General features: G+C 40.1%; 1 protein-coding gene across 1 annotated transcript; it reads left to right on the plus strand.

Moving 5' to 3' along the window:
* The first annotated feature begins 2261 nt into the window (after positions 1 to 2261).
* Positions 2262 to 13143, plus strand: ERMN (ermin). Its single transcript, XM_026674484.2, has 3 exons — positions 2262 to 2691; positions 3250 to 3330; positions 11495 to 13143. The coding sequence occupies exons 1-3, from the start codon at positions 2457 to 2459 to the stop codon at positions 11962 to 11964; spliced, it is 786 nt and encodes a 261-aa protein (XP_026530269.1). The 5' UTR covers positions 2262 to 2456; the 3' UTR covers positions 11965 to 13143.
* Positions 13144 to 14399: the final 1256 nt, after the last annotated feature.

Consider the following 14399-nt stretch of genomic DNA (forward strand, 5'->3'; position numbering starts at 1 on the left):
TTATGAAAAATCACGGCTTGAACTATCTTGCTTTGCATGTAATGAGTCTATCTCATATATTAGTTTCACCATTTTAAGTTGCATTACTGAAATAAATGAACTTTTGCACGATATTCTAATTTTTTGAGTTTCACCTGTATATCGAGTTGGCCATACCCACCCAGCCACATGACCACCTAGCCATGCCCACCCAGCCATGCCCACCCAGCCAATCATTAGGGCAGAGAGCCCCTTGCTAAAAAATTTGAAGCCCACCCCTCATGAAAACCTTGTCAAAGATTGCAATCTGAGTATGGGCTTGTAAGGAGAAGACAATTGCTTGGGGAGGTGATTTTCAGGCAATGCCATTTCCCTACAACAGTAAAGACATCTCTTTCATGAATGCTATCATGTACAAGGTCTATTGCTTAATGACATGGCATTCATTAACCACCTCCACTTTGTTTCTCAGTAATGACTGACCATCAGAGACCATATATTCGGTTACTAGCAGAATCTCAGCAAAGACTTCAAGCTTCTGGGCTTTTTTTCCATTTCTCAGTGTTGAAATTGAACCCAGCAGTTTGATTATGGAAGAAAAAAATGGAGAGAAATATAATGCTTACATCTTCTTTTTTGTTATTATTTTTTGTTATTATTTTATTTTTAAAAAACCAGAAATACAAATCTCTATTCACATTAACAGTGTTCGTGTCATTATTAATATATATATCTCCTTTTATACCTAAACATCAACTCTTATTTCTATCCTCCACCACCTTGTACCACCACGTAATAATCCGAAATATCTTTGCCTGTTAATTCCATTGTGAATTTATCCAGTTCCGCACAATCCATTATTTTTTGTGTCAAGTCTTCTTCAGATGGTATCTTTTCTTTCTTCCATCCCTGTGCAAAGGCTATTCTCGTCGCAATAATGCTTACATCTTCAATGGGAATATCATTCAACTTAAATTGCTTTTTTTTTTTTTTTACAGAAGAAATTTCTTGGCCGAATTTTATAAAATATGCACTTCTAACATTCCATCCTGTTTATTCTGTCACTCATTAACTATATGGCAGAAATGGGATTATTCCACTTTTGATGGGAAACAAAAAAGAACAAAAATATAGGTAGAGGCTGCTCTTCTTGTGGGCTGGGGCAAGATTATGTTGGATGCTCACATCCTTGACGGACAGGTAGCGGGCCTCTTTGCATTTGGGCAGGACAAGCAAGGCATGCAGTGGTAATGCCTTGGAGATACATAACAATATCCACCAGAAAAGAGTTTTGCAGCACACCACTGGAGCTTATCAGGAGAATGGCCACACGCATAATGTTACAGGTTGTTGTATAAGATACCTATGCCAAATAGTTTTTGGAATCTGGATGGAGAAAGGTAGTGTGTTAAAAGACCGATTTGAGGTTTTGTGGTGCAGCAATGCTGTAAATCAATCTTTTGATATTATCCCCTGGGTCCTGGGATGGAAGAAAGACACTTTGGTGGTCTCCTTGACCTGTAATGTTCAGACAAGTCACTGAAACATTTAAGAGTGTAGAGAAATAGAACTGAAGGCAGATCTTCAAGATTTACTTGACAGTTGTGTCGCTAAATGGTAATCTCCCTTTTGCTGCCTTGACTCAAACAACCCTAAAAGTGTCTCATTTGACATCATCAACAACTTTAGACTTTGTGGCTACTTTTCTAATACATTCATTTTTTTTTAAAAAAAGAGTATAATTATCATATGTAAGACTTTATTTTAATTATTTAAATACCAGGTCAAAAATGGGGGAAAAGGCAGATTAACACATCTTGAAAAAAGTGATACAATCACATGCAAGATTACCCAGTGCCCACTTCTATTCTTTCACAAATGTCAAATGAATTCTTTGTCTGATCCAGGAGGATATCAAGGTTTAAGCAGAACGTACTGGGGAATGTTAATCAGTTTATACCGCAGTACTGTGCCTCAAGGTGGTCACTTGGTATAGATTAAAAGGTTGGGACAATCACACTCTTGTTTCAAGGCAGGCGGACAAAGAAGCTTTATGGTAGATGGACAAAAATCTCCGCTTATTTCAATGGGGCTGATATGCGGAAAGCTCAGCTTTGCATACCAGCACAAAAAGCTTTGTTGCTTGTAGATTGTTTGTTTATGTAAATTAAAAATAGTGCATTTATTATGCAACAGAAAGGCTAAGTGACAGGAGAGCTACCGATTGGCTGGCTTTTTTTTTTTTTTTTTTTTGTGAGGAGAGCTTGGACAAACCCAGGACAAATCTATTCTCTATTTTGGTTACAACAACTTGAAGGGAAGGGAAGAGAAGCTTGTTGATTCTTCAACAATTCTTTATTCCACACACAAACCCAAACCCACACAGAACAATTGGTTTGAATATTGCAATAATTACAGGATTTTTAATTGTCACTGGATACAAATCTGCAAGAAAGCAACTGGACGTTACTTTAATCATGACAGAAGATAGCCAAGCTCCGACCAGTATTAATTGGGACATGTCTTCTGAAAAACCTCAGCTCCAGGTCATTGATATTATTGATCAACTAGCTAATTCTTCTGAGATACGGCCACATGAAATTACAGAGATTAAACCTGGCTCTCCCTTTATAGAAGAAAATCAAGAAGGTGCCAAACATTTGGCAGAGAATTCAACACATCAAATTTCGGATGCTACAAAAGAGCTTCAAGGTAAAATGACATCGGCATTTCCAGTAGCTTTAGAAAAAAAAAATGGATAATGAATTTGCATTTTGTTTTACTTTGCTTCTGAAACCATATTTCATATTTCAGAAGCAATTTTTAAAGAATGCTACATTTTTTAAGATTGAAAAATAGTAACCCAAGGTTTTAAACCGAAGATTAAAAAACAAAATCTTCTGAGCATTTAAAGAGAATGTAAAGAAACAAATACATTCCTTATTTTAAGTAAGGTCTAGATAAAATTAACTACATTTAATTCTTATTTATTTCAAATTGAAGAAATGTAATCATGTGCACTACATGTTCTTGTTGAAAGCAGTCTGACTTAAAAGAGTTGTACTGTGGCTGAATTATGCCCCAGGCTGATAATTTTAATTGTCTTTACTTATAAATCCTCAGTCTTGAAAAAAAGCCAGTTTAATTGCAAATTCAGTTCACTTAGAGTCCCAGCTGAACTGTATGGTAAAGGGATTAATAACTGCAATTTATAATTACTAAGCCTCGTTTTTAGGGAAATATCAGTTTTATACTTTATATGTTTTCAAGGAAAGCCAGAAGGAAAAAATGAAGAAAAAAATAGTCTCGTTTATCAGGAATCAAGAGTCTGTGAAGAAGAATCCAGAGACGGTGAGAAATACACTTAGTTTTTGGAAGTAGAGAAACATCATGAATATTGTGAATTGCATCATGATCTAACTTGAGTTATAGAGAAGTGGCTTCAAGTTTATTTTAATAGGTTACTTAACATGTTTAGCCTGCTTCAGATTTAAATTAATTATAGCTATGCTCCATCAAAGTATGAGGACTTCACTATAGCCTAATTTTTCTACCTAACAGCATCTCTCAAGCCAATATTATTTCAAGGGCTCTTTGTAATAGCCAAGCTGGGTTGAAAAGATGTGGTCCACATTTGAATGTAACCAGGTTAAAAAAAGGCTTCTTACAGGAATAGATTAGTAGTCTACATTTTTTTTCTCCTCGGTTGGAGGTCATACCTGGCCTTAGTGGAAATAGCTGCCATAAATGTGTGAGAGAGTGGCAGAATCAAAACAGTCATGGGAGCGGTTAACCCTTGCCTGTTGTTGCAGTTTTAGTTAAGATGATCTGCAAAAGCCATGATTAACCTTGGAAGGCAATATTTCTCTGTTGGCTGGAAAATCTTAGCTAGCTTGTAACAGCCTTTTTGAGCTTATTCACTATAAGGCAGCAATGACAAGAAGCAATATATCTAGTCCCACATTTAAATCTGGCATTTTTTTGGGATTAGAGGCACATTTGCAATTTTTAAAGCACGTTACAGGTACTCTCACAAAATGGATGTTATGGAAAAGGGCTTGCTTATTCACAAAATGGCTGCCATGGTCATTCATAAAACAATTTCTCCAGGATCCCAGAATTCTCTTTTCTGCCCAGTTTACCTTTGGCTTCCTTTTGAGCAAGTGGGTATATAGCACTTTCACAAGAAGTGATGAGATTTTTTTAAAAACAATTTTCTAAGAATGACCGAAAGACACATGTTCCTTACCAGAAATTGATGGCATTACAAGATAATCATATAGAAGCAGATGTTTTGTTTTGCATATTGCTGCCATGTTTCTTGTTGCTATCTGGTAGGAAATAAACAAATAACAATGTGTATTAAGCTCATGGATGAGCAAAGAGGAAAATATAATCCTCACTATATTTGTGACATCCCTAGATCCAAGAACAGAATTGTTATCTCGACATATAGTTGATAATGTTTTAATCAAGAGATCAATTACTACCCATTATTCCTACCCCACCATCCAAGGGTCAGAAAAAGTAAAGCTTGCTTAAGGGTTAAGGATATCATATCTCTTGGAGGCATTGTTCCATGAAGCAGGCACCACAACTGAGAAGGCATAACTTCTAAGTCCCACAAGATGATATTTCCTAATAGAAGGCCAGTCCTGCAGAGTCTAGTGGGCAAAGCACAATGGCCAGAGACAGATGGTCCCATGTCATGTAGGGCTTTATAGGGGACAACCAGCATTTTTGAATTGTGCCTAAAAGCCAACGAGGAGCCAGTGCAGCTCACAAGAGATAACTGCCCAAAACTGCCCATGTCGAAATATTCTGAACCAGTTGCAGCTTCTGAATGTTTTTCAAGGCCGGTCCCACATAAAGCACATTGCAATAATCCAGCTGGCAGATGACTAAGGCATGATTTATCATGAGTTGGGCCTCTTGGTCTGACAACAGGAACAATTGCATCATTGGAAAAGCCTTCTAAACTAGAAACCATGAGCTCAGAAAGACCCCCAAATTGTTCACCAACTCTGGAGGAGTGTTATGGCATTCAGAGATAAAGATTTTTTTAAAAAATCACTGGATTGGATGTGATCAAAACTCACAGCTACCTGATCCTACTAGGATTAACCTGGAGCTTGTTCTTCTCCATCTAGATCCCCACATTTTCCAGACAGTCAGATAGAACTTTGACAGTGTTCATTTGGTTGACCAAGAGCAGAAACATATGGGTATCATCAACACATTATAAGTTGGCCAGTGTCAATGGATGATCTCCGACCGTGGCTCCTTATAGGAATTAAAAAGAAGTGGAGAGGTAGTAGACCAGACCTGGGCATTTAACAGCCCACCAGCCACATCCAGCTTACAGATTGTTTCAATCCAGCCCACTGTCGTTGGCGGGATGGAGCATCATTTGCAAGGGGAAGATGGGATGATGTCATTGTTAGGGTATGGCATTAGCATCAGGGAGCAGGGCATCAGCAATGGTGGCCCTCCACAGCAGTCCCAGTTTCTTATGTAGCCCCTTGAGAAAATGAATTGCTCACCCCTGTAGTAGAACCTGGAGGAATTCCACAAAGCAGAGGCCTTGAACTTGATAGCTTCCCATTGACCAAAATTGACTGGAATCAGCCACAGAGGAAGGAGGATAACCACTGTGGCACATGCCTTCTTATTGCAATCCCTTGAGCTGCTCCAGAAGAATACCATGAGCGATGGTATCAAAAACCACTGAAAAGTCAAAGATTGCCAGGATGGATTTACTACATCCATTTTGTGCCATCTAAACAGGATTACTGACCAACTCTCTGTAGATGCACAGAGAGAATGGAAAATTAACTGTCAGCCCATTGAGGTAGGCAGATTAGGAAACTAAAGTCATGCAGGTTAACACTATTTTTATTATAAGATTATAGAATCTTGCATACCTAAAGGGACTTCCACCCTCTTTTCCTTTATTTTCATGAGAATTAGGGAAAGTCTTTTCTGAGATGCTTTCTCAGATAACAGTTTTGGCCCAGACTCAAGTTTCTTTTATCTAACTATTGTTTTTGTAGTAACTCTTCTTCCTGTTCCTCAATATTGTTCCTTCCATCCATCACAATAATTACATTTTCCCACCCTTATCGTCATGACATAATGGCTAAGGAAGACAATACCTGGGCTCAGTGGAGTTCATTTTTTGTCTCCTTCCAACAGTGCTGTAGGCATCTCTTACGCTGTTTTGTCAAGAGAAATCCTTCTAAAAAACCAGGGAACTCTCTCGTATCCATGGGCTCAACGTGGCTCCCCATTATTGGGATCCAATCCAAAACTGCCATAGCCTGCTCCTTATAAGCTGAGCCACTGCTTCATATAGAAGATAGGAGCATGTACAAAAGGGAAAATTTACTTTCGCTTTTAAAGTGACTGCTTGATACAGCTTTACGACTGTTAACTGTGGTTACTATAGCTGAGTTTTCAACAATGCCGTTCCTAAGGTGACTTAAGGAATAAAAAGGATCTCCTGGTTTGAGAGATGGCAAAGCATTGCCTCTTTCAAAAAGATAGGCAGGTAATGGCTGAGAAGGTGTGCAAATGGATTTGCTAGCTGACTCAGACAAAGCCTAGTTTCATTGCTTGTTATATTTGAAGACATGTACAATAGAAGATCTTTCTAAAAAAGAAAAAAAACCCCACATAATCCCACATAATAGTTGGTTTAGAACAGGGGTCGGCAACCTTAAACACTCAAAGAGCCACTTGAACCCATTTCCCACAGAAAACACCGGGAGCCACAAGACCCTTCCTATTTCCTGAGCGGCTATAAAACTAGAATATGTAGTTGAATTAAATGTTCTGTTTTCTTCTGAAACTTTTCTTTTCTTGGATTTACCCATGGTTGGCCCACCAGAGGTTGAAAAGCACAATAAATTGAGTGCCGGCGGGTTGTGACATATTTTGAGCGACAGGGAGCCACAGCAGAGGAATGAAAGAGCCACATGCGGCTCCAGAGCCGTGGTTGTTGACCCCTGGTTTAGAATATAAATCTAAGACTTGAGTGGCCCCAGTCCCTATTAGGTACAGGTGGTCCTCAACTTACAACAGTTTGTTTAATGACCATTCAAAGTGATAACAGCACTGAAAAAGGTGACTTATGGCCGTTTTTCACAGTTACGACCTTTGCAGCATCCCCATGATCAAAATTCAGACGCTTGTCAACCGGTTCATACTTATGACCGTTGCTGTGTCCCAGGGTCATATAATTCCCTTTTGCGACCTTATCACAAGCAAAGTCAGTTGGAAAGCCAGATTCATTTAACAACCAGGTTACTGACTTATCAAATGCAGTGATTCACTTAACAATGGAGGCAAGAAAGATGATAAAATGGGGCAAAACTCACTGAACAAATGTCTCCCTTAACAACAGAAATTTTGGGCTCAATTGTGGTCGTAAGTTGAGGACTGCCTGTACTCCCTAACAAGTCTTCCTACAGTGGAGTTCTGTCCTTCACAGGACATTTTGAGAAGTTGACTCTTCACCTACACAGGAGTTTGGCAAATGATGCTTAGCAAACTTTGGTGAGGCTCCCTCCCTAGCCATGGCTTGTTCAATTTGCTAAATAAAGCACACTCACTGTCTTCCCACAAGAGGCTAAGCCAAACCCAACACTTTCCGGGTTAACATTACGTATGAATCCAATGTCTGCCTTGAGATCTCTGAAGATTGGTACATTTTCCCCCATTGATGCCATTTATGCATTTTTATATAGGCATAAAGTAAGGAATAAGGGACATGGTGGCTCAGTGGCTAAGACGCTGAGCTTGTCGATCGGCAGTTCAGCGGTTCGAATCCCTAGCACCACGTAACAGAGTGAGCTCCCGTTACTTGTCCCAGCTTCTGCCAACCTAGCAGTTCGAAAGCACGTTAAAAATGCAAGTAGAAAAATAGGGACCATTTTGGTGGGAAGGTAACAGTGCACCTTTGGCGTTTAGTCATGCCGGCCACATGACCACGGAGACATCTTCGGACAGCGCTGGCTCTTCGGCTTTGTAATGGAGATGAACACTGCCCCCTAGAGTTGGGAACGAGTAGCACTTATGTGCAAGGGCAATCTTTACCTTTACCTTTAAAGTAAGGGACCAGTCCCTTAGAGGAAGGCACAATCAAGGGAGTAAGAATCATAGAGGCTTTGACAATACATTTTAGTGCAAGAATTATGAGCCGAGAGTATAAAATCTTGGAAATTGTGATAGGACTCTCCGGCTCTCATGGAATCCTGTGAGATCACAAAGATGGAATCTCTTTGAAAGTTCAACTCTTTTCTTCTTGGGTTTTCTGCAACCTGAGTTGCCATTTATTAAATATTCCACTGACCAACTTTGCCATCTATTGATTGTTTATGTCTAGAGGTAGTCCTGGTTTATTTTCAGGCTCTTTACAATTTCACCATCAAGGGAAGATGGGATTACCACATCAATCTCAAAGCTGAAACTAGAGGGTTAGTGGCATTAAGTATTTTCACTGTTCTGTTTGTCCCAAAATGATTGCAGATCTTTCTAAGCATAGAGGTGTTGTTGTTTTTTTAAATTATCAGGTGTATGGTAAATCCTGGCATATCTCCTACCGAATGAAAACGTTCAATGCTACTTCTTCCCTGTGGATTTTAAAGCACAAGGCTAGTGCAAATCCCATTTTGCACATCAGGTTGAATTAACTTTGTTCAGTGAAGGCTTTTGCTTGCACAGGGCTTCTAAGTGTCTGATTTCACAGCCTTCACACTGCATTAGTGCCCACGATTCACATTTCACATCCCTAAGCTTGGCAAATCATTCCAATCATTTAGAGCCACTTTAACTGCGTGTCAGAAACCATACTTATCCAGTGACCGAAAGGGGCACAAGAAGACACAAGTTTCTGCCTGTCCTGCAGTGCTGACAGACATACACCGAACTTTTACAAAATGATTTTGGGTGAAGGCCCCCAGAAACAGCTTCAACGTATTTATCTTCAGACTTATATTTTTGTGGGAATGACGCCTGGAGGTTAGTGTTTTCTAGTTTGGTAATCAGGAAATAAAACACAAAACTTTTTTTTTTCTCGTTCCTGAGAAAATCTATTGATTCCCTTCCTCTCCACTTATCAACAATCAAACAAAAAATAATGAGAAAGTGGAGATAAAAAGCTTAGATAACTATGCATGAATTACTATATCGTCAGGACAAGAAGATATAGTTATTTATGTAACATTTTATATTGACTGATCAATTATATGTACAAGCTACCCAACGTCCCCCAATTATGAGGCCTGCTTTTGAATACACACATACACTTATAACTATTAAATATTAAAGATTTTTGATGTGGCTTGGTAAATTTGTCAGGATGGCTGAGAAAATGACATCAATTTATGTTACTGATAAGGTATCTATTGTAGTAGATGTCCTCAATTGCTTCTGAGAAATCATTGTCCTTATTATGGCCCACTTGGTTTTTTTTGGGTATGCTTGTTAATATTTCTTTGGTGTTAAAAGTTCCCTTCCTCAGAGTCTTTGAGAACTAACAATTCTGAATAGATTGATGGCTATCTCTATATTATAGACACAGATGAACCCAAAAGCATAGTGCAGGACATTGGCTGCTATTTTAGAGATCCATGTTTACAACTGTGGAGTTTGTGGTTCCTAACATGATGGAGACCTTCAGAAGTATAAGATTTCATCCCGATGGACATAAGTACTGATTATATTTGTTAGAAATAATGGAAGTTGCATCCAGCAGATCTGGAAGACATCAGGCTGAGGGCAGTTGCCCAAATTCATCATGTGTTACAATGCAACTATTGGAAAATAATAAGAGGAAGATTTAGAACACTGCTGCCTTGGTGATAGCATAAGGCAGATGGAGGCAGATTAGCACAATGCATTAAAGCTTGGGTAGAAAAGAGGCCGCCACAATATGTCCAAAGGGCGAGGCAAGTAGTCTGAAAAAGAAGTATATCTCTAATTCAGAGGTAACATCATTAAGGAAGGAAAGGAATCCCTGAATGGGCTGTTGGATATGAACTCTAATGCAGGTAGTCCTTGACTTACGACCAAAATTTATGCTGTTAAGTGAGAATTTGTTAAGTGAGTTTTGTCCCATTTTACAACCTGTCTTGCCACAGTTGTTAAGTGAATCACTGCAATTGTTAAATTAGTAACCTGGTTGTTAGGTGAATCTGGCTTCCCCATTGACTTTGATGGTCAGAAGGTTTTTATTTGGTTTGTCAATTGCTTACAAGATAATAGGTATAAGTAAAAACATAGTTATGAATACATGGATACATATAAGAAAAATAAATGAAACGATAGGACAGGGATGGTAGGCACGTTGGTGCGCTTATGCACGCCCCCTAGGTTGTAAAAGGTGACCCCAGGACACTGCAACGGTCATAAGGATAAAGCAGTGGCCAACCATCTGAATTGACCATGGGGATGCTGCAAAGGTTGTAACTCTGAAAAATGGTCATAATAAGTCACTTTTTTCAGTGCCGTTGTAACACTAGATGAACTGTTGTAAGTCAAGGACTGCCTGTATAGAATCTATAGATAATGGCTAACCTAGAAGACAAGACTTTGGTGGAGATGCCAGGCATAAAACTAATCAAGGATGCGATCGTCTCCAACAGACACGGGAAACATAAGGCTAGTCCAGCAGTTCAGTACAGTTCAGTACAGTAGAGCCAATTCTGGTGTGGTAATTAAGGTGCTGGATTGAGAGTGAAGAAACCATGTTCTAGTTAAGCCTTAGGCACAGGGGTGGGCTGCCGGGGGTTCGCAGGGATTCGGGACAGCCCCTAGCTAAGATTCTGTGCAGTTCGGGGGAACCCCCCCCAAAACCCACTCCTGGCTGCCCCCCTGCGCCCCACAGGAGTGACCCGTTTTGGATGCAGGTAAGTGCAGCGCGCATGTGGAGGGTTGAGAAGGGTGAAAAACGGGCCTCCTGAAAGTTCGTTTCCAACTTCCAGAGAGCCTCTGGAGCCCAGGGGGGCCATTTTCACTCTCCCAGAGGCTCGAGGAAAGCCTCCGGAGCCCGGGGACGGCAAAAACTCCCCCCCCCCACTGTGGTGCAGGAGGCTTACTAGGCCACACCCACCAGGGCCATGCCCACCCAGCAACTGGGCAGAGAACCCTTTGCTAAAATTTTTGAAGCTCACCCCTGCTTAGGCATGAAAGTCAGATGGGCGATCTTGGGCCAACCATTCTTTCCCAGCCTTAGGAAGAAGACAAGGATGAACCGCTTCTGCAAATGCTGCCTAGATAACCACATGGACTTGTCCAGGCAATTGCCAGAAGTCAAGTCTGTCTAAAGGGTGGGGTGTTTATTGGGTTGTGGTTTTTTTTAAGCTACACCAAAAGTTAATCAAACGAGTATGTGATGATCCTGAAGTCCCTTCCTAGGAGGGAACTGTAGTGAACGGATGGGTTGAGACAGACAAGCTTGCACGGTCTGCTTGTTAGCATATTGCTATATTGTGAGTGTTGTTATTCGTTACAGGGCTCCACGAGAAAATTGCCGCTTTAAGTACTAAAGAATTTCAGGGGGAAGAAAACGCCCCGTCTAAGCTCCAGGATGGAAATATCAGCAGCCCGACAGAAACAGAGGTGGAGCAAGGAAAGATACAGTTGAACGAGACCAGCGAGCGAATGAAAGAAGAAATACTGCTAAAAGACAACGAGAGCCTAACAGAAGAAGACTGGGAAGGTGAAGAAGAAGATGAATTTCAACAGGAAAACAGCATGGCTTCTCATATAAAAGGGCAGGAAAACAATAACACCCAAGGCCTTCCTACCAGTCCCAGCTGTGCCTCTCAGACTGAGAAATACGATGACCAACCGGGGGCCCTGAAAAAGAATGATGTATCTCGGCACAGTTATTCTCGTTATAACACAATATCTTATCGGAAGATCCGGAAGGGAAACACCAAACAGAGAATCGATGAATTTGAGTCCATGATGCATTCATAAACTGAGGCAGAGAATCGAATTGGCTTGCTTGGATTCTTCCCTTCTATCTATCTCCACTCCAGATATTTCTCCATCTACAATATCAAGCTATTGTAAAGTCTTTGGTGGCTTCAATCCAATTAAATGTAGTAGTCCTGACTAATGGTATAACAAGAGGCTCCCTTGCCACTTGGGAGTTAGTCACACTGACCGCATGAAGGTTTCAATATATACATACGATCAGGATGCATGATTGCAATTCTATGCACACTTAACTGGAAGAAATCCCATTCAATGTAATGTAACTTACGATGGCAAGTACGTACCCACACATCTTGCACCAAGCTTGTGGTCTGACTTCAGGCCTACTGATTTCAGTGGACTTAGATGCAACTGGTTGTAGCTGGATTGGGGCCCAGTATGTATTCTTTGATTATAGACTTAAACAGTGTAACTACTTCTATTTTAAAACGACAGTTTTAGGGTTTAAATCGATAGTGCGATCAATTTACCCTAATTTGATTTTAAAGATACATTTCAAACAAAATGTTTCTGTCCATTTTTGGTACATCATTGATACTTTGTTCTGTTTTAACAAGCTTGTTGGGGTTTTTTTCCGTCAGTTTTTCTATAGCGCATAAATTCACATCAGCATTTCATGTCATTCTTAATAAATTACATATACTGACTAATTCAGCCCAGTAGCATATTTCTAAGAGAGCGATCCAGTTCACACTTATTTGGCAGCCAAAATATAGAGAACAGGCTGCTTTGAAAATATGACTCGTTAGGGTTATCAGTCCTATACACACGTACCATCAAGTACAACGGTTTTGGGGGCAAAGACAACAACCAATGGATGGAAACTAATCAAGGAGAGAAACAACCATGAAATCATCTTTGGAGAATTTGGGATACCTCATCTGGATTCCCCCCCCCCCCAAATACAGATGACCGTGAAATGGCTTTCCTAAGATAACAAAGCAAGTAGATGTGCATAACAGTTATGTCTCTATTCCAACCATCTGAGATATGAAGGGAAATCATGAATGTTAGTTTTCATGTCTGTCTTCTGAAGGTATTCAACAGATTGACTGAATTAACAGATCATAAGCCACCATTTAGTTAGTTTTTGATTTAGCAAAATGGATGTATCTCTCATTCAATGCCCCAGGATTAAAATACCATGATTTAATGTGATCTGTGAACTGATTTCTTAACATTTACACAGTCATGGTGGGAGGAAGGGGGAAGGTATGGTATAGTTATTTATTTTGTTGTTTTATAAAGGTTTTAGTAGGACATGTTACTTTTTATAAATTGGTGTGGTGAAATTGTGGAAGCAATGCTTTGTTTTCCTTTTAGGGCTGCCAGATCTAGGGTGCAAAAATCCAGACGACCCGACCACCAGATGGCAAAATATAATTATACAGATAATCCTTGCTTACCAACAATTGTTTGTTCAGTGACCATATCTGTCTGTTGGTGTTTGTCTCCATCCATCCATCCATCCATCCACCCATCCATCCACCCACCCATCCATCCATCCATCCATCCATCCATCCATCCATCCATGAAATGTATTTATTTATTTGTTTTTTTTGCCACCCATCCGGCAGTTCAGGCTTATTACCCTGGACAAATGGTAACTATGATCAGTCTTCAGAGTTATGGCTGTTGCAGTGACCCTGTAGTCCTGTGAGCAAAATGAGGAAGTTTATTCCCATGCTGGGTTACAATAAAGGCAGGAACACACTTGTGAGAAGATCGGGAAATTGTTTATTAAAGTAGAGCCAAAATCAGCTGCATACAGAGCTGATTTTGCATACAGAGATGAGTTCGCCATTTCCTCCCCACCTCTCCTATACATTTCTAATTCAAAAGTTTAGGCCAATCATTAACAATGACAGTAAAAGGCATAAACCAATCAATTAAGATTTTTTTAGCAAGGATCCCTTATGTGCAGTTCCCCTCCCCTTGTTTATGGTTCGTTGCAAGACAGTGCCTTCGGTGAAGAACTCCCAAGTCTTTAATTTTGTTTTCAGATAACTTTTGCAGCATGCTTATTTACCCAGGACAGAGCTACCGCTCGTTATAAACTTGTAACTTTTTACCAGTCCTTATGCTAGTTTAGGTATTATTGTAAACAAAATATTTCAACACTTTGATATTAGGTCTCTGAATGTAATCAAACTGCTGGCACTGGGCAGAGTCAGCCTGAAATACTGCATTCTAATCACACCACCACCATGGCTCTCACCTTATTTGCAGCCTTGTGTAGACCATGTTGTAGCCATTCAATCTCAAAGTGATGAAGGTGTGAGTTGTCTTCACTAGGTCCTCACACTCCAGAAAGGGTTGCAGCTGGAGAACTGAGCACAGCTGAGCAACAGCATTCCAGTTCATAGTTTTTCAGCTGCCAAGGATCTGCTACTTTGTGAGGTTCAACAAACTGC

Source organism: Notechis scutatus, chromosome 1, assembly GCF_049901735.1.
Source record: "Notechis scutatus isolate UNSWTSFEM ecotype Mainland chromosome 1, rNotScu1.2, whole genome shotgun sequence".
NCBI classification, from domain to species: domain Eukaryota; kingdom Metazoa; phylum Chordata; class Lepidosauria; order Squamata; family Elapidae; genus Notechis; species Notechis scutatus.

Excerpts from the sequence above, each read along its gene's own strand:
- ERMN (XM_026674484.2), top strand. The coding sequence starts at position 2,457 with ATGACAGAAGATAGCCAAGCTCCGACCAGTATTAATTGGGACATGTCT. Across the intron at positions 2,692-3,249 it reads TGCTACAAAAGAGCTTCAAG|GAAAGCCAGAAGGAAAAAAT; the intron begins GTAAAATGACAT and ends TATGTTTTCAAG. Across the intron at positions 3,331-11,494 it reads TGAAGAAGAATCCAGAGACG|GGCTCCACGAGAAAATTGCC; the intron begins GTGAGAAATACA and ends TATTCGTTACAG.